This window comes from Hydra vulgaris, chromosome 08, assembly GCF_038396675.1.
Source record: "Hydra vulgaris chromosome 08, alternate assembly HydraT2T_AEP".
Lineage (NCBI taxonomy): Eukaryota > Metazoa > Cnidaria > Hydrozoa > Anthoathecata > Hydridae > Hydra > Hydra vulgaris.
In genome coordinates, this window is record NC_088927.1 from 37,313,446 (window position 1) to 37,339,222 (window position 25,777).

Genomic DNA, 25,777 nt, shown 5'->3' on the forward strand with positions numbered 1-25,777 from the left:
ATGACTTTTAAAAGTCCTATAAATTGAAATCGCAATGTTGGAAATGAAACTATTTTTAATGAGAGTAAGCAAAGTGTGATTAACTTGGCAGCATATTATACAACAAATGATCAACAATACTGAGCATTATGGACTGAATCAATGGTTGGCAATATTGGCAAGCATTTTTCTAAATATTAACTTTTCATAAGTATCTTTTGCAAGATATTGGATGTTGTGGTAGAGGATAACATGAGCAACTTAGTTACTTGGTCTGATTGCTGCATCCCTCAAAATCAGAACAGTATAATATCAAATAGTGTTACATTTTTAAAGGGAAACTACTAGCATTAACTTAAACACTTCAAAATACTTAATTCCCAGTCACCCAGTCATCTATGTCCAGAATGTGGCTCATGCGCATAATTAAATTAAAAAGCTCACAAAGATAGCTGGTTTTTATAGTCCACTTTAATTGATAATGACCCTCAAACAAGTTATTGGAAAAAATCCTTATCATTATAAATATAATATTCAAATAACTCCACAAGACTTCAAGGACTATTGCTTAACAGCAAAGCTTTTTAACTACAAGTTAGTTCCTTTTTCTAACATTGCTGTGCTAAAATTATCTATTCATGATTGAAATAAACCTATGATTTGTGCTAATGTCGAATTTAATGAAAAAACCTAACAGAAAAAATGCTGGCACTAGCACATCAACTTCTAGAGTTTTGAATGTTAAATCAAAGATTTAAACTTGCACAATTTAAGACTGTATTTTCTTTTGTGTCTCTCCAGGGCCGAGATTACTAACCAGTGGTTCTTCTCCTATAAAATGACAGGATGCGATGAAAGCTTTTAAACCATAACGTAATGGTTTTTAAATATAATATAGCGGTCAAATCTTTTTAGATAATATGGTAATTACCATTTATTACACTATTGCTTCAGTTACAAAATTTAAAAGTAGCTAAAATGTTGCTAACTATTGTTATAACCACAGTTAGAACCTTGTCATAGTGAAGATGTGACATTTCACTATGACAAGGTTCTAACTGCATTTTGGGGGTATTTATTTTTCAATGAAGAATGAAACATTTTTTAGTTGCAGATAGTGATACTTAAGGCAAATACTTATGTTATCATGGGTGAATATTATCAATTAATACTAATAAATTTTTACGGTAGGAACATAGCAGTTTTTGACATTGATTTACTCAAAATTACTAACGGATCAGTTAAAAGCTTGTCAAACCAATGCAACTAGATGTTATTAGACATCAATGAAATTTCAGATGTTCTCGGACAGATGTTATTAGATATAGTAAAAACTGATGTTGTTACCCTGACCCTTAAATATTTAAAAGATCCCTTATATTATCCAAAAAAATGTATAAATATTCATAAAAAGTCAATATGGTATTCACAAGAAGCAAAATTTTATAAAAATTTTAAAAATACTAATCATTTTATATAAATATTATTCAAAATTTTATTGCATAAAAACTATTGTTTTTTTAGCATTTTAAAAAAAGATCATTTTGCTATTTATTATTTATTTATTGTTTGCTATTTTGGGATTATTCAAGACAAAAAATTAATAAAAGCCTTGGTCCCAATTGTCTACCAGCATTTCTTCTAAAACTGGTATCTTACATTATCTCCAAACCTCTGTGCGCAATGATAAATAATATTTTCAAAAATTTTTCTAGAAGCTTTTAAGGTAGCCAAGGTAATTCCTATACAGAAAATGGTCCAATTACACAGGTCTACAAAAAAAACTTTTTTTGTGTTGCATGAGATATTCTGTTTTTGTTATATAGATTTGTTGTTGCTTTTTTTTTTTTTTTTACTTAGATTGCTTTTATTGTTGTTTCTATATTTCATTATACTTATTTTTTTTTTTTCCCATCTTTAATTAAATGTTTATACTAATTTTAATTTTTTTTTAACTATTATGTTATTTAATTTTTAGGCTAGTTTTAGATTTTGCGCGTTCAGAATGCTTTATTTGTTGTTGTTGTTTTTCGGTTACATTTTGATTGGTTAACATAATTCGAAATTGGTATCTATAACAGCATCAAAGTTTATCAAAGCCATAATGTTTTGATTGACATTCTAATATCATATTTTCTACTTATTGTCTTATAACAACAACATAAACTAGATTAGTTTATGTTATAAGTACATTTCACTTTATCACTCTTTTATCGTTTATCATTTGATGATATCATTTTTTCTATTTGTCTTAGATTATTTATATTAAATTTATTAAAAAGTTTCATATTAATACTAAATTATTTTTCACTCTTAATGTTTATCACTCTTGTTTTTACCACTTTACATTTCTACCAAAGGTATTGTAAGGTTTTACCAGAGGTATGGTTTTTTCTCCTTAAATTAAATCTTTATTTATTGTCTGTTATTAGTAAAGTTAAGTCTTTTTTGTTTGTTTGTTTGCTTGTTTGTATTACCTCCTCTACAGAGATTTTGTTAGAATATCATATTTCTCTATGGGCTTTGATTGCTCAGTCTAGTTCAAGCATCAAAAATGCCTTGCATTTCTATAACAACAATAATATTAAAGAGTTGTTTATAAAGTAATAAATTTTTATTGAATTACTTATATTGATAATAACTCTTAATTTTACTGATATTTACTTTCAATGCAAATATAATCACTGACCTTGTTTATATTTTTTTATTGCAAATTTTTTTATTTGTATTTTTATTTGTATTTTTATTTGTATTTTTATTTTTATTTGCAAATATTTTTATTGAAAATTTTATTCCAATTTTATTGAAATTTTTTTATTGCAAAACTGTGTGCTGATTTAAGTCATATAGACTTAAAGCAGCACACAGTTTTGCAATAAAAAAATTACCATTTGTTTTTATATAAATTTACAATAAGCTTTGTAAATTTTAATATAGATTTGTAGACAATAGTTTACAGTTTTATTATCGCTGCTTCAAGTGTGTTTATATGTAAACATGTGATTTTATAGCAAAAGCAATCACTTGTATTGATTATCATTTATAGCTTTTGTATTTGAAATGACAAATTTAGCTGTTTAATTTTATATTATTGATGAGTCATTCAAGTGTTTAATAATTTTTTTTCATTAAAAAATTTTACTAAAAGTTCATATGCAAAAAATAAACTTGGTGTTAAAATCTGAAAATTATTTTATATGGGGCTTTACTCACTAAACTTTCTGTTTCACTTTTTATGGTTAAAAGACTAATTTTTAGAATCAAGATGTATTTAAAAACTCATTTTTTTAACTATAATTATTAAAGAGATTCCTCACTGCTTAGACAAGTTGTGTTCATATTAAAGAAAATGTTTAAAAAAAAGCTTTTGTGCTAAACTGTTTTGATTAAGACTAAATGATAAATTTATACTAATAAATACTTTTAAAAAAAATTGTTACTTTGCTCTGTTCTTTAGTTCTGACTTTAGTTCTCTTAAATTATTATTGGTGAAAATAGAAAAAATCAACATAATAATCAACAGTTTATATTTTTAAAAAATCAACATAATAATCAACAGTTTAAAAATGTAGCGGGTTATCAAATATCCCTAATAAGTAATGTGGTTTATCCAAGTTAATTTTTATTCAAAACATTGTTTTGATGAGAGAAATAAAATTCCTAGCAATAAACAGTCTACAGGGCTTGTGATGAAGAAAATCGTCAAGCGTGTTATATCGCGCTCGTAAAATTAGAATGTGTTTTCATCAAGCGTGATTATGCGCGCTCGAGATAACGTCGGCGAGCGCGATCATGAAAATTTATTATATTTTTTTATAATTTATTTTATTAATTTATTTTTTATATCTTTTTTTATTTGTTGCATAGTTCTTTCGTCAAAAAATGTTTGAATTAGTATCACACTCATGAAACTACTTCAACGAAGTAGATTTTTAAACTTCTTGTTTATTGTCAGATCGCGATTTTATTTTTAACTATTTATGTTATAAAATAATAATATCAAACAAAAACGCAACTTCTTATTGATTTAGTATTGAAGTATAATTTAGTGTTTTGATTCATTGTTTTGATATATGTATTTTAAAATGTTACGCTGTAAACTTAATTAACAGTTAATGGTTTTTATATTTCTTGATATTTTTTATTCAAATTTAATTATTTAATTTTTTTCTAAAATTTCTTTTTAAAATTACATTTTTTTTTATCTTAAAAAAATAACACAATTAGAAATAATAATAAATAAGAATCATAACTTTCCATTTAATAAATGTTTACATCATTACTTTGTTTCCTTTTCGAATGTGATTGCAAACATTCTAAACAACAGAATCATTTTAAATTTGAGTTGAAATAAAAAATAGTTAATAAAAAACCTATACTATGAACAAAAACTAATTTTAAAAATTACTCTATTAATAATATTTATTTTTATTATAAACGATGTGTGGAATATTACAAACAATAAATCACATAAATCTTACTTGATATTTTCACAAGATTAAAAATACTCTGCAGTTTCAATTTTCTTATAATGGTTTTCTAATTTTCTATTCTTATTTTATTTGCGCATTTTTGTATTCGCATTGTGTTTCCATGTGCATATTCCATAATTGAAATTAGTAACTATTAACGACTTCAAACTGCTCGTTCATTATGTTAGTGCAAAAGAGAACGATGTAGTGCTTTTTATATTTTATATTAGTGCTTTGATAATAGAATATCTTTAATAAAAAATCTTTTTTAAAAATTTTATGAAAATAAAAAAATAATCCTGAACTATTGGACGAGCGTTATTTTATACGCTTGTTATAAGCTGAACGAGCGTTGTTTATCGCACCTAGAATGTTTGAAAATACCGTTTATGGGCGCGTTTTACGAGCGGAGTGCAATCACGCTCGCTTCATCACAAGCCCTGAGTCTACATAAAATTTTAAAAAAAACCTCTTTGTTTAAATAAAAAAAAGATTCGGAATAAATGATAAGGCGAGCAGTTTTTGTGTAGGAGTTCATCTATAAAATCCTAATTTCATTTAGCTCTTGCACAAAACAGGAGGACATTGGTCACCTAAATTATAACACTCTATAAAAAGTAAATATAACAATCTAAAAATCTTGTTTACAAATACAATCAATAAACAATGCTTACTTTAAAAAAAAAAATTGTTCAAAACAAGTTGTGTTACTAAAATCTGAAAGTTAAATATATTATTTTATTTTGAATATGTTTTGGGGTAAAAAATTATACAAATAATTAGGATTTACTGATTGTGAGAGAAAAAACACTTTGTTATCTTTAATAAAAAAAATACATTGATATAATAAACTAAAAATTTTATAAATTAAATGCACTTGAATAAAATTATCTAGTCTGTAGATTGCAAATTATATTATAGAGACTTTGAAAACCTAAGTAAAATGGAGAAAGGTGAGCTTTGAATAAAACAACATTTTTAGTTTTTATTGATATACATTTATTGTTAAGTTTTAATCAAAAAAATTTAACTCAAACGTTTTTTTTTTAAACATTTACTTTAATATGAACACAATGTCTCAGCAGTTGGGAATCTTTATAATGGGTCAAATGTGGTACTAGCAAATGTCATTAAAGTTTGATCAATGCAAATACAATCACTGACCTTGTTCTTATGACTTATAGCAAGAGCAGCACATAGTTTTGCAATAAAAAAATTACCATATGTTTTTATATAAGTTTACAATAAGCTTTGTAAATTTTAATATACATCTGTAGACAATAGTTTACAATTTTATTATCGCTGCTTCAAGTGTGTTTATATGTAAACGTGATTTTATAGCAAAAACAATCACTGGTATTGATTATCATTTATAGCTTTACTAGTAAACATTTTTGCAAGAATAAAAATTTTATAATTTCGATTGAGTTGTTAACATTTAATTACTCAATTGTATTTAAAATGACATATTTATTAGTTTAATTTTATAATATTGATGAGTCATTCAAGTGTTTAATAATTTTTTCTTTTTTCTTTTTTTTAAGTTTTTTATTAAAAAAAAACAACTAAATGTTCATATGCAAATCATTAACTCAGTGTTGAGTAATCTAAAAATTGTCTAATGTGGGGTTTGACTTTTGTTTCACTTTTTATTGGAAAAAGACTAATTTTTAGAATTTAAGATGTATTTAAAAACTCTTATTTTTTAATTACATATATTAAAGGGATCTCTCACTGCCAACCATATCATATTTGATGAGCTTTATGAGCTCTATGAGCTTTAATTAGCTCAGTCTAGTACAAGTATAAAAAATGTCTTGCATTTCTATAACAAGAACAATATTAAAGAATTGTTTATTAAATTATTTTTTTAAATTGAATTAATTATATTGATAACTCTTAGTTTTACTGATAGTTATTTTCAATGCAAATACAATCACTGACCTTGTTCTTATGACTTATAGCAAGAGCAGCACACAGTTTTGCAATAAAAAAATTACCATTTGTTTTTATATAAGTTTACAATAAGCTTTGTAAATTTTAATATACATCTGTAGACACATTAGTTTATAATTTTATTATCGTTGCTTCAAGTGTGTTTATATGTAAACATATGATCTTATAGCAAAAACAATCACTGGTATCGATTATCATTTATAGCTTTACTAGTAAACATTTTTGCAAGAATAAAAATTTTATAATTTCGATTGAGTTGTTATCATGTAATTACTCAGTTGTATTTAAAATGACATATTTATTAGTTTAATTTTATAATATTGATGAATCGTTGAAGTGTTTTGTAAATTTGTTGTTGAAATAGTTTACTAAAAATTCATATGCAGGGAATTCAGTGCTAAGATCTGAAATATGTCTTATGTGGGGCTTGACTCGCAAAAGTTTTGAATTAACTTTTTTACTATTTTATGGTTACAAGAATAGTTTGCAAAATTTACAATGTGTTTAACAACTTTCATTTTTGTAATTAGGGCATTAGCCAAGAAAAAATTCTATGTAGCCTTTTTGCAATTTTGGGGATTTAGGTTGTCATTGGCTACAAATTAAAAAAAAAATTCAATGAGTTTTAACACTAAAAAGAAAAGTTTAGGGCTTGGCTTAGCAAGAGCAGCACACAGTTTTGCAATAATAAATTACCATTTGTTTTTATATAAGTTTACAATAAGCTTTGTAAATTTTAATATACATCTGTAGACACAATAGTTTATAATTTAAATGCTTTTTTTATTTGTAAACCTGTGATTTAATAGCAGAAACATTAATTTTGACTATTATTTATAGCTCTAACTCTTTTTGGAAGAATAAAATTGTTTTAAAGTTTCAATTGAGTTGTGATTATGTAAAAAAAAAATTTAAAAGCAAAATGTTTATTATTTTAAAGAATTCATACTAGCATCTGTCATAAACTCAAGTTTTTTTTCTGCATAAGTGAAATGAAGAAAAATATGAAGTTTGATTTGCAAAAAAATCAAAATTTTTTTACAATATAATTTTAATTACAATATAATTCTAACTTAGATTTATTTAAAATAATTTAAAATGCATAAATGTTGCTTTTTAGCATTTTTAACTTGTTCCGTTTAGAGCTTGTATTCACGAGTACCAGCATGCCAAGTAACAACATATTATTATGTTGGATTTGCTTACATGATGATGCGGCGATATGAAGATGCTATTAGAAGTTTTGTTAGTGTTCTTTCTTATGTTCAACGTGCCAAACAAGTGATACAAACAAAGTCTTATCAATTTGAACAAGTGAGTTATAAATTTTCATGTCTGAAAGAATTGTGAATTAAAATATTTGCATAAATTAGAGGTAAGCTCGGGGATCTCTATTGTAATTATTATTTGCATTATATAGATTCAGTGTTTACTATAAGTTTTAAATAAGCTAATTAACAAAATATGTTTTGCAATTAGGTAAAAAAAGATTTAGTTTGAATTTAATGAATTTTTTAGTATAATAATAATAAAATAATATATAAAGATTATATATTACAATTTACAGAGCATTTTTTATACTAAATTATGTAAATTCTTTTTATATTTTATTTTATAGTTCCAAGCAAAGTATATATATTTAAAATATATATATATATATATATATATATATATATATATATATATATATATATATATATATATATATATATATATATATATATTCATATATATGCTCATATAAATTTGTATATTTTGTTTTTAGATTATAGCATATTTTTAATATGTCAACAAAATTATTAAATCAAGTATTTTTGAAATCTTAATTTAACTTATGGTTTAAATAAAGAGATAGTAGTAAATAGTAGTTATTTTTTGTAATAGTAGAATGTAGTCTAGTAGCAGATAGTAGAATTTTTTTTGAAATAAAAGTTTTATTTGTCTGCTATCTCATAATATAGTAATAAAATAAGTTATATGGTTTAATTATAAATTTTTTGGCAATAATTTTTTCTTTTTTAGATTAAAAAAAAAACTGAACAAATGTACACTTTAGTGTGCATATGTCTGGTACTTTGCCCACAGGTATGTTTTGCATTCAGTTACACATTTTATTAGCAATAAGTTGAATGTTTAAGATTTAGTTTGTCATGATAAAAGATTGTTTTGAAGATTTAATTTTCAAACTTTGTTAAAGATTATTTTCAATTCTTTATATATAATATATATATATATATATATATATATATATATATATATATATATATATATATATATATATATATATAGTCTACCATAAAATGTCAATTTTAGATTGTTTTTAAAAAAAAATTATTTTAAAGACTAGAAAAAAAAAGTTTTTTTTTTAATTTTTTTTTTTTACCTTTATTATTTGATAGACTGTCTGCCCTAACCAAACCCTCAGTTGATGTAGCAACACCCCATTGCAAGTCTGACTATAAGATAGTCGATGTAGCAACACTTCCGCGCATGTTTTACAGTAAAAAAATAAAAATAAAACATTCAGAATGTTTTTAAAAACATTATAGTCTTTTAATTTGCGTTTTTGTGGTTTTTTAATCCTAATTAGTTTCCGCAATTAAATTAATGCGTTTTGTTATAATCTGTTGACTTAATTTTGTCAGTTTAAATACCACAGACAATTGAAGATCTATTTTTTACCACAAACTGTATATCTAAGTCCATTACTATAGGTATGTATATATAGATATGTATGTATATATATATATATATATATATATATATATATATATATATATATATATATATATATATACATACACACACACACACACACACACACACAGGGCTATTCTAGACTGTTTTCGACAGCATCAACTTTATTTGGGCACCACCCAAATTCAGAAGTTGATGACCTTTTTTTTTTACGACAGATTTTTTTGCCTATATACAGCAATGTTTCAAAAAAGTTGAACCAAATTATATTTCTATTGTGCTTTTTTGCAATATTTTTTTCAAATTTCAGCTCAAAATTTTTAAATTCGCTTTTTTTAAGAGTTTTTTATACACTTGTTTAGAAGAGTTAAAAATATTTTCATTAGAAGAGTTTTGATTTAGTCTATTGTTAATTGATATAGGAATTTGTTTTAAAAATTGAGGGGATGATTTTAATTTATATTAATATAGGATAATTCTTCATTAGGTTTTTTAAGGCCTATAAAAGTTTTCCTAAAGGTTAAATGTAACATCAAGAAAAATCACAATTTTTAAGTTAATGTTTATTTCAATATGGAAGGCAATGATTTTGAAAATTTTTATATTTTTTCAAGTTGAGGCCCTTAAAAAACCTGGAAAATGCAATTAATTTTACACATATATGTATATTTTAAGAAATACTATGCTGCTTTTATTTAGGTTTTAGAGTAAATTTGAATTTCATGTATTATTTTATTATGTAGACAAAAAAATTTAGAATTTTTTATATAAAATCAATTGTAAAGATTTTTTTATTACTTTGATTGTTAGAGAATTGATGAGAGTATTAACCAATACCTTCGGGAAAAGATGCTTGATAAAATGTTGAAAATGCAAAAAGGTGATACATCTGTGTTTGAGGAATGCTTTTCATACTCTTGTCCAAAATTCATATCTCCGATACCTCCAAACTATGACTCCTCTCCTGCTAATTCACACCTAGTAAGTTTTTTTAGTTTCGTTTTGTTTACTCTCTATTGAAAAAATACAAATGCTAAAAAAATATAACTCACTATAATCCTCTAAAAATATATATACCACTAAAATTCTATTTGAATTTGAAATGAATGGAAAGTTTAACTATTTGGAATACCTTGATAATATGATTAGTAAGTACACTAATCATATTGTGAGGTTTAGTTTCACAGAGGTATCAAATATCTGTCAATTATATCATGCTGTTATCAACATGTTATTAATTATAATGGTAATTTTATACATTATATAGTTTATCAATTGTTGTTCAAAAAAATAGCAGCAATGGTTATTAGCATGAAATCAACATGAAATTAAAAGCTATCAAAATTTTAATTTAAATTTTTTTTTTTTTAAATTTAATTTCATTCACTTCAAAAGACATTTTTGTTAAGAAGATCTTTGTAGTAAAGCTTTATTTCAATATAAATTTCTTTCAATTCGCCATTTGAAATTAAAGTTGACTTAATTTCATAAAACTTATTTTCATAAAAGTTTTTCAAAACATCAAGTTCAAGCAGACATACTGGATTGCAGCATTATGCTTTTGATCTAATTCACATTCACTATCTGTATTGTCTGTCACATGAAAAAATGATAATTTCATTGGCACAATTCTAGGTAAATTTAACAGTTTCAGATGTGCTGAGTTTTACTTAGTTTTTTCTGAAATCATTAAATCTTTCTGAAATTGTCAATACTTTCTATATAGTTTCTGACTTTAGCAGTTCTTTTTGTCAACATTATTGCTTCTTTAGTAATTTTTTCTTGTTTATCCAAAAATCGTAGAATAATAATGGTAGCTTGTTTTTGTAAAAGTCAATGCTTGCTTGTAAAACCATTATTTACAAGAAATGTGCCTGGCAGATGTTTCATTATACCATATTTAAGATCAACATCAGTAGTCAGCTCACTCATACATGTCTGATACACAACAAGCTGCATCATTAGGGTATCACAACAGTGTGACATTTCATTGTTCATTGATGCTTGTATAATGAATGTGTCTTTTTCATTGTTGAGCATAGTTTTTCAGAGCCTCAAATCAAAACTTTGTACAGTCAATAGAAACACAAATATTTTTTAATGTTTAAAAGACAACTTTCTTTTGAAAACTTCACTTTCTTTAAATAATTTAACATGAGTAAGAGTCAACTTAAATAATGTAACTTTTTTTTTATTACTTAGATAAATTGTTAGAAGTTTTAACTTTTCTTGAACTGTTCCAGTAGGCAAGATTTAATTTTCCAAGAAAATCATGTTGGCTTGTAAGTTGAGCTGGTGTTAAACCAATAAAATATTTCTATTTTTAACTTCAGAAGCTAAAATGTACTTCATTGGCATAAAGATACTAGGTGGTACACTTGATAAACTGGAAGAATTTATATATGAGGGAAATCAAATGATGAAGGCGATGTTGCCAAAAACAGTTGTCAAGACTTGTTAATGTTTTAAATAGATTTCTTTTTAAAATAGCAATTTCAATTTTAACTGCTTGTTTTTGCAGATATTTATCGTAAATTGTTTAAATAGACTGGTCACTAGTTTTAAAAGTAATATTACTTGAAGCATCGATATCTAAAGAATATTCAGGATTGCTCAAATTACTATCAATTTTAACTTGAATTCTATTGCCTTAAAATATATTATTATGGAATAATTGGTCGCTTCAGTCTTCATTTATCCTTTGTATTTCTTTGCTATACTTTGTTTGTCTGCACTGCAACAGAAAATCCTTTGCTTTTTTAATTGTAAAATTTATTTATAGCCATGCAACCCTTTGCTATTGCACGAATTAAAAATATTCTAAATACACATTCAATTTAAATATAAAACTATATCTACTTTATAAATATGTTTTATAAATAAAAACAGTAGGAAATCAATCTGTATAATTAGTACATATAAAAGATGTCTCAAACTTTTATATTGTAGTGTCAATCAATCTTATAAAAGAATCAAATTAGTTTTACACATATGTATATTTTAAGAAATACTATGCTGAAAAAAAAATCAAATCAATCTTATAAAAGATGTATAAAACATATAAAAGATGTCTCAGACTTTGGAGTTTTATATTGTAGTTCAAACTACATTTAATTAAATAGCTCATAAACAAAATTATGATATTTTTGACCATTGTAATCAGGGAATGTTCCATCGTGTATCAAAGTAATATATATGATGCAAAGGGTTGCATAAGGGATGTAAAGTTTGTTGTTTAAAATATAACCATTGGTAGCAAATTTTTTTATATATGGTGTAGTTGAACTTTTTTTTAGGATCCATTCAATTTGCAACTTAGAATGTTTATGGTTGAAGTGCAACAGCAAAGTATTATACCTGTAATTAGAAGGTATTAAAATGCATTAAAATGCTTGAATATGATTATATCTGTTATTAGTAAGTGTTACAATGTTTTAATATGGAAATATAAGAATTTTTTTAGATTTAATTTTTTTTTTATCCAGCTATCTGAATTTGTACACTACTATGTCTTTATCAAACTTTGTTTATTTAGCTATCTGAAATTGTACACTACTATGTCTTTATCTAAACTTGCATCTCTATCTGAATTGGTATGAAATTTAATTTTAAATTAAATTCTAATAACCGAAAGTTTTTAAAATATTTTACACAGTTCAAAGTATTATCTATAAATAATCCCAATAATGTTTTGAATTGTGTAAAACTTAATATTTATGCGTAGGATGAAGGTACATTGCAAACAGCACTACTCTGTTTTAAGGTATAATATATATATATATATTTGCGTAAGGTATGTGTTCTGTTTTATGATATAAGTGTTTTATGTACACTGTGCATTACAACTCACAGCTAACTTAAACCTTATTTACTTAATGTAATTAAGTAAAATACAGAATTATAATTATATAAAGGCTATACAATAAACAAGAATTCAGAAATTTTTATTTGAGTTGTAGCTAATAAATACAAGTCTGCCATGAGACAAGAAATATATACTAATTTTTCTTTTTTAATTTTTTAAGTCAGAAATGGCTTTAATGAACAAACTAAAGTGTTCCAAACACAGCCTTGTGTCTTAGAAACATTTTCGTGTAATATTTTAAATGTTCTGATTCCATTCTGTTTTCAAAACGTTCCGATATTAAAACATTGAATCAAAATGTTTCCAAGATACAGCCTCGTATCTTAGAAACATTTTGATTCGATGTTTTAAAATGTTCTGGTTCCATTCTGTTTTCGAAACGTTTTGATACTAAGTTGTTTTTAGAAGATACTGATTCATGGCTGTCTTTGAAACATTCCAAAACTGCTGCTTTATAAATAAAAACAGTAGGAAATCAATCTTTTGACGGAAATAAAGTTGTTTTTACAAAATTTGAGGGTATCATTGGGAATATAATAATGGTATATAATATGCAATGAAAGTAATTTAAATCTAAATATTTTGAGAATTTTATTTTTCTTCAGCATAAACAGCGTACTTTAGTATGGACGAAAGGAAATGATGCTTTAAATGGAGAATTCCAATCTTCGCCAGAAACAGACTTTTTTATTGGAAATGTGAGTCCGTTACAAAGTTTTTTTTTATTATTCAATATTAATTTTTTAAATACAAAATATTTAATATGATTTATTTCTGATTATTATTTACTTATCATTAATAGTGTAAATTTTTTTTTATTCAAGGATATGATTCATATAGCAGACACTAAAGTTGCTCGGCGATACGGCGATTTTTTTATTCGACAAATTTTAAAGATCGATGAGGTGAACTTTTATTTCAATTAAATTTTTAACTAGCATACAAGTGCGTTTATTAATATACCAGTGGCATTTAGTTTTAAACATTTGTTGTTTTTTTTTTAATTTAGTTCACGAAAAGTATGTGGAAAAGTCAGCAACATGTATGAATTGAATTTCAAAAATGAACATCGAATGTAAAAAATAAAATTCTCTAAACATTTAGTTTATTTTTATTTGCAGGAAATTATTACAAGTTATCTTAAGTATTCTCGTGATTAAAAAGAATTAAGTTTTAAAAGTGCTAGTTTATAAAATATATACTTTAGAAAGTTCCTATCTTACTGAAATGTTATTTAAAATATGAGTGACAGCCATTTTACCAGACTCACAAACGCACAGTGGGCCAGAATTCACTTTTAAAAAAGATTTAAGAGCCATTTTTGCACTCTTTACTTATTTGAGGATTGCGGTTTTAATGGTGACATTAGTTTTAATTTTGGGTTGATATGGATACCTAAATTGCCTAGTAAACACATTTTATTAACCTTAATAAACATTAACTGGCAAAAGTAATAGTTTTATTGGGTTACTCTTATAATTACCACATAGAATTTTTTTTATTCTGCAAATGTAGTGGTACTATGGATTTTTTATTTGGTTTATAGTGACACCTGAAATGTCTGGCAACGGTTCATTTTGCATAGTTAATAGTTTAAGTAACTTTTCTTAAAGCAGCAATATAAAGCAGCAACTAGACTTATATTAAAGTGGCAGTTTGAATAAAAATTGTTTGCATTTAAAAAGTTTTTTAAACACATTCCCAATTACTAGTTTTAAGCAATTTTTTTTTATGCAGTTCCTGGGCTCTATTTTATGTTTCATGAAACTATTACATAATCCATATAAAAAAGAACTTAAAGCTTAAACCTTTTTATGTATATGATAATATAACAATTTTGATTTAAAATTATTTTTCGAACCAAAATTCATAGTAAACTCCCGGTTGTTCGAACTGGCGCTTATTCGAAGCAATTTTCATTGCCCATGAATTTTCCTTAAGGTGTTAGGGCTCTAAAAAATTATAATTTTTTTTTCTTAGAATTACTTTTTTTAGCATTGTGCTTGTGCTTGGAAAATTCAAAAATTCGTATAGTAATATATTTGTGTTTCTCTCAACCAATAAACAGGTTATTCTAAAGTTTCATAACAACGCCCTTAGTTATTGTGAATTGTGATAGTATTTATGACACTTTGAAAAATCAATCTAGCTCTGCAAAAAAGCTTTCTTCTATTCTTAATGCAGGCAATAAGCCTTTTATGCAATGTGAGATTGATGAAAATAATTTTTTTATTATTACTCATTTCAATGCCTTAGCAAATATATGTAAGGAGCTTGCTTGTCCTGATTGTGCATGAGATGTCAATGTTACTGATATCAAAGAAAAAAGAAAAGGTTTTTCACATTGTATCATGATATCCTGTTCCATTTGTGGTAGGATGAAGACTGTTTATACTTCAACAAACACAGTTGAATCAAGTAAAGCTGCTACCCAAGGCCGTCAAGGATATGATGTGAACGCTCGTGCTATCGTTAGATTTCGAGAAATAAGTTGTGGTTTTGCTGCCATGGAGAGGTTTTCTTCTATCATGAATTTGAAATGTTTACTGGACTGGGAAGAAGCACGAATCTGGAAAAAGAAAAAGAACTATCGTGGTAAAGTTTCTTAACTATAAAGATAGAGAAATCGTATTAAATGAATATAAAAAAAGAAAACTATGGAACGAAAAAATATATATAAACGAAGACTATAGCAATTACACAATCGAAAAAAGACGACTTTTATTTACAAAAGCAAAAGAACTTCGAGCTGAGGGTAAGTTTGCTAAAGTTATATATACCAAACTTGTAACGCGCGCCTCAGAAGTATAAGAAATTCTTTTAAATCTTATTTAGTATACACAAAATGATAACAACAAAAAATGTAAAATGGAGGACTATGAATCACTTATTTTCAACTTCGGAAACAAATACATTGGATCTGATGAAAACATAGATCCAGATGTTAATTATTTTAATGACTCAAAAATAGATTGTTTTTATCATTATGCTAGTGACTTAAAAGAATTTCTTTCTAAAAATGGCGATGAAAACAAAAAAATCAGAATCGTCCACATAAATATAAGAAGTATGAACAAAAATTTTGAATATCTTCAACATTTTATTGAGGAAACTAAAATCTATTTTGATATTATTTGTTTAACGGAAACTTGGTGTTCACAAAATGAGCTTAATAATAACTCTAACTTCCATCTTCCTAGTTTTGAAATAATTTTATTAGAAAGACAATTGAATAAACTGGAATAAATTGAAATTTTATTAGAAAGACAATTGAAAAAAATGATTTGTGCGTTTCTGATGGCGATATAGAAATCGTTACAATTGAAATTTTAAACAATAAAAGCGATAAGTTTAAAAGCAAAAGCATTCTACTAAGTTGTTGTTATAGACCACCTGGTGGTGCGTCAGAAAATTTAAGCTTATACTTAAAACACAATATTTTTCATAAAGGTAACAAAGAAAAGAAAAAAAACTTTGTAATTGGCGATTTAAATATGGATTGCTTACGATATAGCGAAAATAAAAAAATTTTATGATGAAATATTTGTATCAGGAGCAATACCGCTTATCAACCGGCCTACTCGAATAACAGAAAACTCAATCACCCTAATAGACAATATTTTAACAACAGATGTATATAACAATAACATACAAAAAGGCATTATAAAAACAGATATATCAGACCACTTTCCCATTTTTCTAACAATCAACACAATTTTAACTCCTAACACTATCAAAAGTCAAACTATAAAAAAACGTATTTTTAACAAAAAAAATTTAGAAACGTTTAAGTATCAATTATCAATGTTAAACTGGAAGCATATAAATTTTAATGAAGACATAAATGTAATCTATAATAAGTTCTTTAATACATTCTTCTCGATGTGCGATGCAAATTTTCCCGTTTTCGAAATAACCTTAAAACCAAAAACCTTAAAAAGTCCTTGAATTACCAAGGGTCTTAAAAAATCTTCAAAAATTAAACAAAATTTGTATATAAAATATTTAAAAACAAAATCTCATGCTAATTTACGCATATATAAAAACTACAAAACTCTATTTGAAAAAATTCGTAAAAACCTGAAAAAAAATTATTACTCTAATCTTATTACTAAATATAATAAAATGACTCAAAACAAATATGGAAAATATTAAAAGAAATAACGGGGAATCAGAAAACCTGTTCAAATTTTCTTCCGAAAATGATTAAAATAAACAATTTATGTGTATATGAACCAAATGAAATAGCGGAAGAATTTAATAAATACTTTACTGATGTCGGAAGTAGGCTGGCTGATAGGATTCCTTCTACGAATATTTCCTTTAATGATTTTTTGACAACTTCTAATAATTTACTTTCTCCCCATGACTTATTCCTAGATTTATCAATTGAAGAGTTAGAAAGAGCCTTCAAATCTCTAAAAAGACACAAAGCAATCGGTGCCGATGGAATAAACGGGAACATAATTATAGATTGCTTTGAAAGTTTGAAAAACATTATATTTAAAGTTTTTAAAACATCTATACAGCAAGGGGTTTTCCCTGACCTATTAAAAATTGCTAAAGTTATTCCGATTTATAAAGACGGAGAAAAATCAAACGTCAATAATTATCGCCCTATTTCTATTCTTCCTACATTTTCAAAAATTTTAGAAAAAATCATCTTTGAAAAGACATACAACTACCTGATTTCAAATAATTTACTATATAAAAATCAATTCGGCTTTAAAAAAAATAGTTCAACTGAACAAGCCATTATTCAGTTTACGCGTGAAGTCTCAAATTCTTTTGCTAAATCACAATATACACTTGGTGTTTTTGTCGATTTATCAAAGGCTTTTGATACAGTCAACCATGATATCCTACTTAAAAAACTTGAGTTCTACGGAATAACTGGTCAATTGATCAAATGGTATAAAAGCTACTTGTCAAATAGAAAGCAATTCGTCTACCACGGAGAAGATTTGCTTCCTATTGATTTTCAAAATAAAACATTAATTGAAATAAAATGTGGTGTTCCACAGGGTTCTATACTTGGTCCACTTCTCTTTTTAGTATACATCAACGATCTAAATAAGGCCTCGAACCTTATGAGCATCATGTTTGCAGACGATACAAATTTATTTTTATCAAACAAAGACATTAACAAACTTTTCTTAAATATGAACGAGAACTTATAAAAATTTCGACTTGGTTTAAATGCAACAAACTAACCTTAAATATTGACAAAACAAAGTGGATCCTTTTCCACTCCTCAACAAAAAAGCGTTTTTTGCCTAATGATTTACCAAAACTTTATATTGATGAAGTAGAAATAAAAAAAGATTCCGTTTTAAAATTCCTAGGTATTTATCTTGACGAAAATATGACATGGAAAGCTCATATTGATTATATATCAACAAAAGTTGCAAAAAGTATTGGAATCCTCTATAAGGCCAGAAATTATTTAAATAAAAATAATTTAAAACAACTATACTACTCATTTATTCATAGCTATATAAACTATGCAAATATTGCCTGGGGAAGTACAGGCAAAAGTAAATTGCAATGTCTTTACCGCCATCAGAAACATGCAATGCGAATAATACATTTTTTAAATCGTTTTTCAAATACAAAACCTTTATTCAAAGATATGAATGTATTAAACGTTTTTGAACTTAATTTGTATAATACTTTATGTTTTACGTTTTGTTGTATGAACAACCCTTTATTACATGTTTTTAAAGATCTATTTACCTTTAAAGAAAAGAATAAATATAGTTTGCGAAATAAAAACTATTTAAAAGAACCCTTTAGTCAAACAAAGTTTAATCAATTTTGTATAGATTACCTTATCTCTGGAATAAAATTGTATAGCCTAATTTTGATTCATCTATCTCTTTTTCTGTTTTTAAAAACAAATTAAAGAATATTATTTTTTCAACGGATCATATATTGAAATATTTTTGAGATATTATTTTAACGATTTATTATTTGAAATGTTTTGGATTGTTATTTTGTCATAATCTACTTGTATTATCTTATATTATATTTATATTGTAATTTTTATATGGTTCTGGCGACAAGATCGTTATGATCTTCTTCCAGATTCCAAGTTTATATATTTATATATTACATGTAAATCACGACATGTAAATAATGTAAACTAAAACTAAACTTAAAAAAAACTTAAAAAAAAAAAATGTTTATCATCTTTCCCTTTTAAGCAACTTAACAAAAAAGTAATGATTGCCTATAAAAGTGCAGCAGAAAGTAGTATGAAAAATGCATCTAAACAAGTTCTAAAAATAGACAACTGAAAATATAATTTGCACTCATGTTTCAATCGACTGTTCATGGCAGAAGCGGGGACATTCCTCATTGCATAGGGTCATTACTTCAATATCTGGAGACAAGTGTATAGACATTTAGGTGAAATCAAAGCATTGTTTTGGATGTAGGTTGTGGGGAAAAAAGAAAGATACTTTGGGTTATCAGATATGGAAGCTGGACCACCACTGCCAGATAAATCACGAAAAATCTTCTGAGCAATGACATTCAATAATGTTGTCAAATCAGACCCTTATATGCTTCAGAATATAGTACCAATAAAACTTGAGTGCATTGAACGCGTTCAAATGCGTTTTGAAACTAGGTTGAGAGACCTTGTGAAATCTTACAAGGGTACTAAAATCCCAATTTCAGGAAAAGTAAAATTAACTAATAAGCGTATTGACTCCATGTAGAATTTTTATGGCAATCAGAAATAACATCGATAATATTAATGCAATGAAGAAAGCCATTTACGCTATTCTGTTTCATTTTACTGATAAGCATAATTCTTATGAACGTCATCAATATTGCCCCCGAGAAGCTACTAGTTGGTGTAGGTACTGATCCAAAGGACAGTAAGCTTATAAGCCATCCAATACAATACCTTTTTGGTAAAAAAACGCTTCTGCAACCTATTTTTAAAGATTTGACAAGCGATACTTTGCTGGAAAAATGTTTACACGGAAAAACCCAAAATCTCAATGAAGGACTAAATAGTATCATATAGTCACGCGTGCCAAAAACAATTTTTGTTGGCAGAAATATTATTGAAATGATTGTACGTTCATTACAATAATGGTTGCAATGGTGTACTTACAGTTTTAGAGCATTTCGGTTTGAGCGGAGTTATTTTGAAAAACATAGCTAATAAACTAGATAATTCACGAATAAATCGAATAAACAAAAAGACGAGTGCTAATGATAAACAGCGCAGAAAAGGTGTCTGCTCCCAAAAGAAAGGACATCTTGATAATTTGGAAGAAAAGGAAGCTATTGGTGTTTATAAAGCTGGTGGTTGTTGGTGGTTACTGGTGCCGTTTCAAGTTTTGTCTTCTATAGTTAATTTCAAAACGTGATTTCTTGACATGGCAATATTTTTTTAACTTGAAATTTTCAGGATGTATTCACATATAGTAGTTGCTTAATTTAAGTCTTGCGTTTGTTCTTAAACATCAAATAACTTAAAATTTTATGTAATAAAGTCTAAATTTTAAAATATTTTTACCCTAATTGTTATTGTATTGTTAAAACTGTTCTAAAAACTAAAGTTTAATTTAGTATAAAAAATCCTTCTGTTAAATGATTTATACAATGATGATACTCAATCCTACCAAACGCCATTAAAATTGTTTATTCTGTATGAAGTAATGTTGTTACAAAAAAACATTTAAACTATGCAATCTTTAGTATTTTTTCGGCCATTTTGAATTGGTAGTAATAATTTTTTTAAAAACTTTTTACTAAAAAGATGCTATCTCACGCGGTTAAGGTTTTTTTCGGTTCGGTTTTTTTCGATTCGATTTTAAACTTAAACCCATCGGTTCGGTTTTTTTCCGGTTCGGTTTAAAACAAAATTCGGTTCGGTTTGGTTCGGTTCGATTAAAAACAAAATATGGTTTTAAAGATAATTATTTATATATATATTTTACAACTTTAAAATATAATTTTTTTTAAAATACCCAATTATAAATTAATTTTTATTTTTTTAATGTTTTCTTTTATGTAAACAATTTTCTCGACATTTTCAATGGCCAATGTGGTTCTTCTGGCGGTTACGACATTACCGGCAGTTGAAAAAACTCTCTCTGATGTTGCAGAAGTTGCTGTTATACACAGGTATTTTCGTGCATAATCAGATAGAATTGGGTACTGTAACTTTATTATTTTCCACCATTCTAAAACATTTGTTTTTTCGTCTGCTGTTTCGGCTCCTAAATAATGCTCAATTTCTAAACTCAATTTAGTTGTCGTCGAAGCGCTGCGTGCTGAAATATCTTGTTTTAGTCTTTTTTTAAGCAACTCGTGGTGATTAACTTTAGTATTTGGATTGCTTTCATTGTCTATTTTATTACTTGTGATTGGAAATTTTTCTTTTTTTTTGCTTTTTCCTGCGTCAATAATGCTTCTTTTATACCATCAATTTTTTTATATTCAATTAAATGCAGGCCTTTGTAACGCGGATCTAAAAAATTAGCATAACAATTAATCAGCTGCTCAGCACCATTGAGAGGATATCTTTCCTGTAGTTCACTTATCAGCATTTTTATAAAAATTCTTGTTGCTTTGTCTTTGTGATTTTGCTGGGCAAGTAGTTCTTGGTGCAAGGAATATAATTCAGGTATTACATCTTGGATTGTTGGTCTTTTATCAGCTAATAAACCTACTGAAATGTTGTAAATTTTTTCAAGAAACGGCATGCTGTATTCTAATGTCTTCCATTGATCATCTGAGGGGCATCACCTTTCAAATTCTTCATTTGATTTTGCAAGTGTTTTGATCGCTTCTTTGAGTTGAAGGACTGACTTTATGCACATGTACTCAGAATTCCATCGTGTTATACACGAAACAATCAATTTCTTGGCCTTAATTCCAAGTTCTTCGCATGCACCTTGAAGCTTAGCAGTAGAGAGATTCTTGTGCGTGTGATGCTAAATCTGTGCAGTTTTTAATTGCTTTTGAAAGTTCAATAGCTGGATTGTGTGATCGTTGCAGCGCAACTCTGAGTTAATTTCATCACTTTCTTTAGCAGCTAAAACAATGTTGCTGCCATTGTCATTAACGCAGGCTCTGTGCACTTCTTCATTTAAGTTAAATTAGCAATAAAAGTACCCAGGTTTACTGCGATTGCTACCCCAGTGTGTCTACCAGTAAATGGTGTGCAAGCAATGAGAAAACTCAATAAATTAAAATCTGAATTAATGTAGTGAATTGTAAGACTCATGAAGGAATCATTGTTTCGACTTGTCCAGAGATCTGTTGTAAAACTAACTCCAGTCACATTTGGAAAATCTTTGACAAATTCTAGTTGTAACCCTTCCTTAACTTTGTCATACAACATTGGAAGTTTATGACGTCTAAATGTTGATGCAGATTTGACAGTGAATTTATTATTTTTTTATTATTATTATTTATTCATCGATAAATTCTTGAGCTCCTTTATTATCCAAAACTTCAAAAGGTAGACCTAGAGTGCAGACAAACTTTGTTAAATCTAAGTCAAACTTTAATTGCTTTGGATCATTTAACCCATATTTTTGATTTTTTAATATACTACTTTCAATTGTTGTTGTTTTGTCGTCTTTTTTTATATCAAACTTTCGTTTATTAGGTGCCTCTATGGTTTTTAAAAGATGTTCCTTCCAAGATGTTTCATGTTTGGTTTTAACATGGCTGGTTATTGTTGAAGTACTGCCACAGTTTATTTTGTAAGATTTAAAGCAAATTTTACATTTAGCTTCAAATTTATTCAGCTTTTCAAAGAATTGCCAAATACCACTTTCTTTCGGCATCTTCAATTTCAATAAAGTATAAATTGCTTGTATGACCGGACTAAAAAAAAATTAAATAAAATAAACATATATACATATTTGTTTTGGTCAAGTAACAGATAACTAAGTTGATAACAAGTAGTATAAGATTAGAAATTGTTAAAGTTAGTTTAAAGACAAAGTAAATCACAAATTATATTTAAAGTATATTCACAAATAAATTTAATTGAAGGCTTATTCAAATTTAAAGTTTACAATTGTTTGTATGTTTGTCAAGCTATTATGAAAAATAAATATATGTTAAACAGTAAAACTTATTTGTTTTATTATTTATCTAAATTAAAAAGCAACGTTCTATAATAAAAATATTATACAATATATTTTAATTTTTAAGTAAAATAAAAAATTACAACAGTTTAGAAAAAAAGTTCAATTTACTCACATGTTACAGTACAATGGTATCAAAAACTGTTAATAGCCAATATTCTTCTTGGTCCGCAACATTTGATATAGTTTAGCGGCAACTGTTTACGACTATTTTGGAGTTATGTTTACAATCTCATCTTTTTGACTTATTTTTTTTCTGTGGTTTAATAATATTAAACTTTCATAAATAAAGTTTATTAAAAAAATATAAAACTATATAATTTATAATTTATAATTACTTATAATTTTTAAAATTTTTATATAGGTTTTTCAGCTTTTTTCGGTTTCGGTTCAGTTCGGTTGATTATTTAAAATATTTTTATCGGTTCGGTTCGATTCGGTTTTCTTAGTTCGGTTTTAACCGAAAGAACGGTTCGGTTCGGTTAATCGCGTGGCCTTAATCTCTATAACCGTTTTTACACACAAAAAATTAAGGGCCCTATGACTTTTTAAAAAAATTGTTTTTTATAGCCTTACCACCTTAACAAACTCATGTAGATATCCATCAGTTATTTGAACCAGCAGTTATTCGAAATTTTGTTTATTCGAAGTAATTTTTTTCCCCCGTTGTCAAACACTTCGTCAGTTATTCGAAGTTTTCCTTCGGCTCAAGATACTATTGCATTGCATTTTTGAAACTTCATCGAATGTTATCAATATATATGTACATTACTACCACTGGCGTAGGAATAGGGAGGGGAAGGGGGCGGAAGGAGCGATAGCTCCCCCCCCCCCCAATTAAAACACGGGGGGGGGCGGACACTGCATTTAGCCCCATTCCCAGTGAAAAAGCGCACATGGGATACGCGTGGATTTTTTCCACATGTAACCCATGTGGGGATTATTATTTTGTCCCATGTGGGTTTCATATGGTAAATCCCACATGGGTTTTATGTGGTAAATCCTACATGGGATATAGGTGGAAAATACGACATGTTATAGATCTTAAATGCCACATATTTTAATCCAAATGGTATAAAAGTAGTCAATACTAGACAAATGAAAGTCCGAATGCTTCTATGATAATTTTAAAAATTCTTTCAATTTAAAAATTACTTAAATAGTAATTTAAAATTAATCATCGAAGCTTTCAGAGAGGCTTAACTTAATCTGGTATTTGCTACTTTATCCCATTCGGTATTCAAAACGTGTAGCATTTTTGATCTTTTACATGTGATGTTTTCCACCTATAAACTATGTGGGATTTACCTTAAACTATTATGACGAAATTTTATAAAATTAAAAAACGTGTTGCAAAATAAATTTATTTAAAAATAAATGCTATTAATCAATACATCCAAAACGAATATTAAAAATATTATTTTTTCTTTTGCGATTTACACGCCGTTTTTTGTCAATTGAATTAATTAAATCGCTTCGGCTTATATATATCGGTTTTTAGTATCTTCTAACTTTCTTCAAACATTTTCTAAAAAAAAAAAAATATAAATACAAATATATATAAATATAAATATAAATATAAATATAAATATATATATATATATATATATATATATATATATATATATATATATATATATATATATATATATATATATATATATATATATATAGAGAGAGAGAGAGAGAGAGAGAGAGAGAGAGAGAAAGAGATATATATATATATATATATATATATATATATATATATATTATATATATATATATATATATATATATAGTATTTAGGCTATGGGATTATCCATAAATGATGCCAGTAGATAGAGGGGCAGTGTGAGTTTAACAATAATTGACAATGGGGAGGAGATGTTGAGACCAAAATAATGTCAATTAAAAAATTGAATTAAAAAAAAAAGTAAAATATTTTATTTTAAAAAAAAGTAAAACAATTTATGCTAGCTATGAGCAGGTTTTAGAGGTATTTACACCAACAATGTGGTCTAAAAACTTCTTGCTTTTGTTGCTTAAAACTGTAGAGGATCATAGGAAAAACAATTTAAATTCAGAAATTAGCTTGCTTATCTGAAAGAACAATTTACGCATTTTTTTTTTTACTTTTAGTACTGTTGAGAATAAATGTATAACTGAACCAGAAAAAAATTGATGGTATATGCATTTTTTATATTATATTAAAAATTCAGATATACCATCATAATACGATAACAAAAACTGACATCATTTTCAATGGGAAATGGCAAAAAATTGACTGAGTTTGATAAAGGGTGAAGTTGTTCAACAAACCGGGTCATCATCTGACATCATTATGCATAGATGACCCTACAATTTAAGTAAAATAAGTAATCAATTTGCCATATTTCTCTTTAGAAAGTGTAAGAAAAAAGCATTGTTATGCTGAGAACCTACCTATTGAGCAAGCTTTGACCACCTATTTTACAAATTTGAGAGACAGAAGTGGAAGTGCGAATCGCAAAAGAACTAATAACAATGCTCTAAATTGATTTTAACTTTGTAGACTAGCATTAATATAGTATTTAGTAAAAATACATGATTTTTATAATTTGTATTTATTTCCATTAATTATCAGTTGTCAGTCTCCATTTTATAAAATGAATTAAAAAACTATTTATTTATAGTATAATAATAATACATAAATACTAGTT

General features: G+C 26.4%; 1 protein-coding gene across 1 annotated transcript in view; it reads left to right on the top strand.

The window, feature by feature from the left end:
* The window catches only part of LOC100212021 (eukaryotic translation initiation factor 3 subunit L), a 34,570-nt gene extending 20,504 nt beyond the window's left edge, over positions 1-14,066 (top strand). The window contains exons 8-16 of the mRNA XM_065803620.1: positions 7,551-7,721; positions 8,430-8,492; positions 9,915-10,085; positions 12,401-12,474; positions 12,640-12,697; positions 12,829-12,867; positions 13,575-13,667; positions 13,794-13,874; positions 13,979-14,066. Of these exons, the coding sequence (XP_065659692.1) occupies positions 7,551-7,721; positions 8,430-8,492; positions 9,915-10,085; positions 12,401-12,474; positions 12,640-12,697; positions 12,829-12,867; positions 13,575-13,667; positions 13,794-13,874; positions 13,979-14,017 (789 nt within the window). The 3' untranslated portion in view covers positions 14,018-14,066. The remainder of the gene's footprint in view (positions 1-7,550; positions 7,722-8,429; positions 8,493-9,914; positions 10,086-12,400; positions 12,475-12,639; positions 12,698-12,828; positions 12,868-13,574; positions 13,668-13,793; positions 13,875-13,978) is intronic.
* The last annotated feature ends 11,711 nt before the right edge of the window (positions 14,067-25,777 follow it).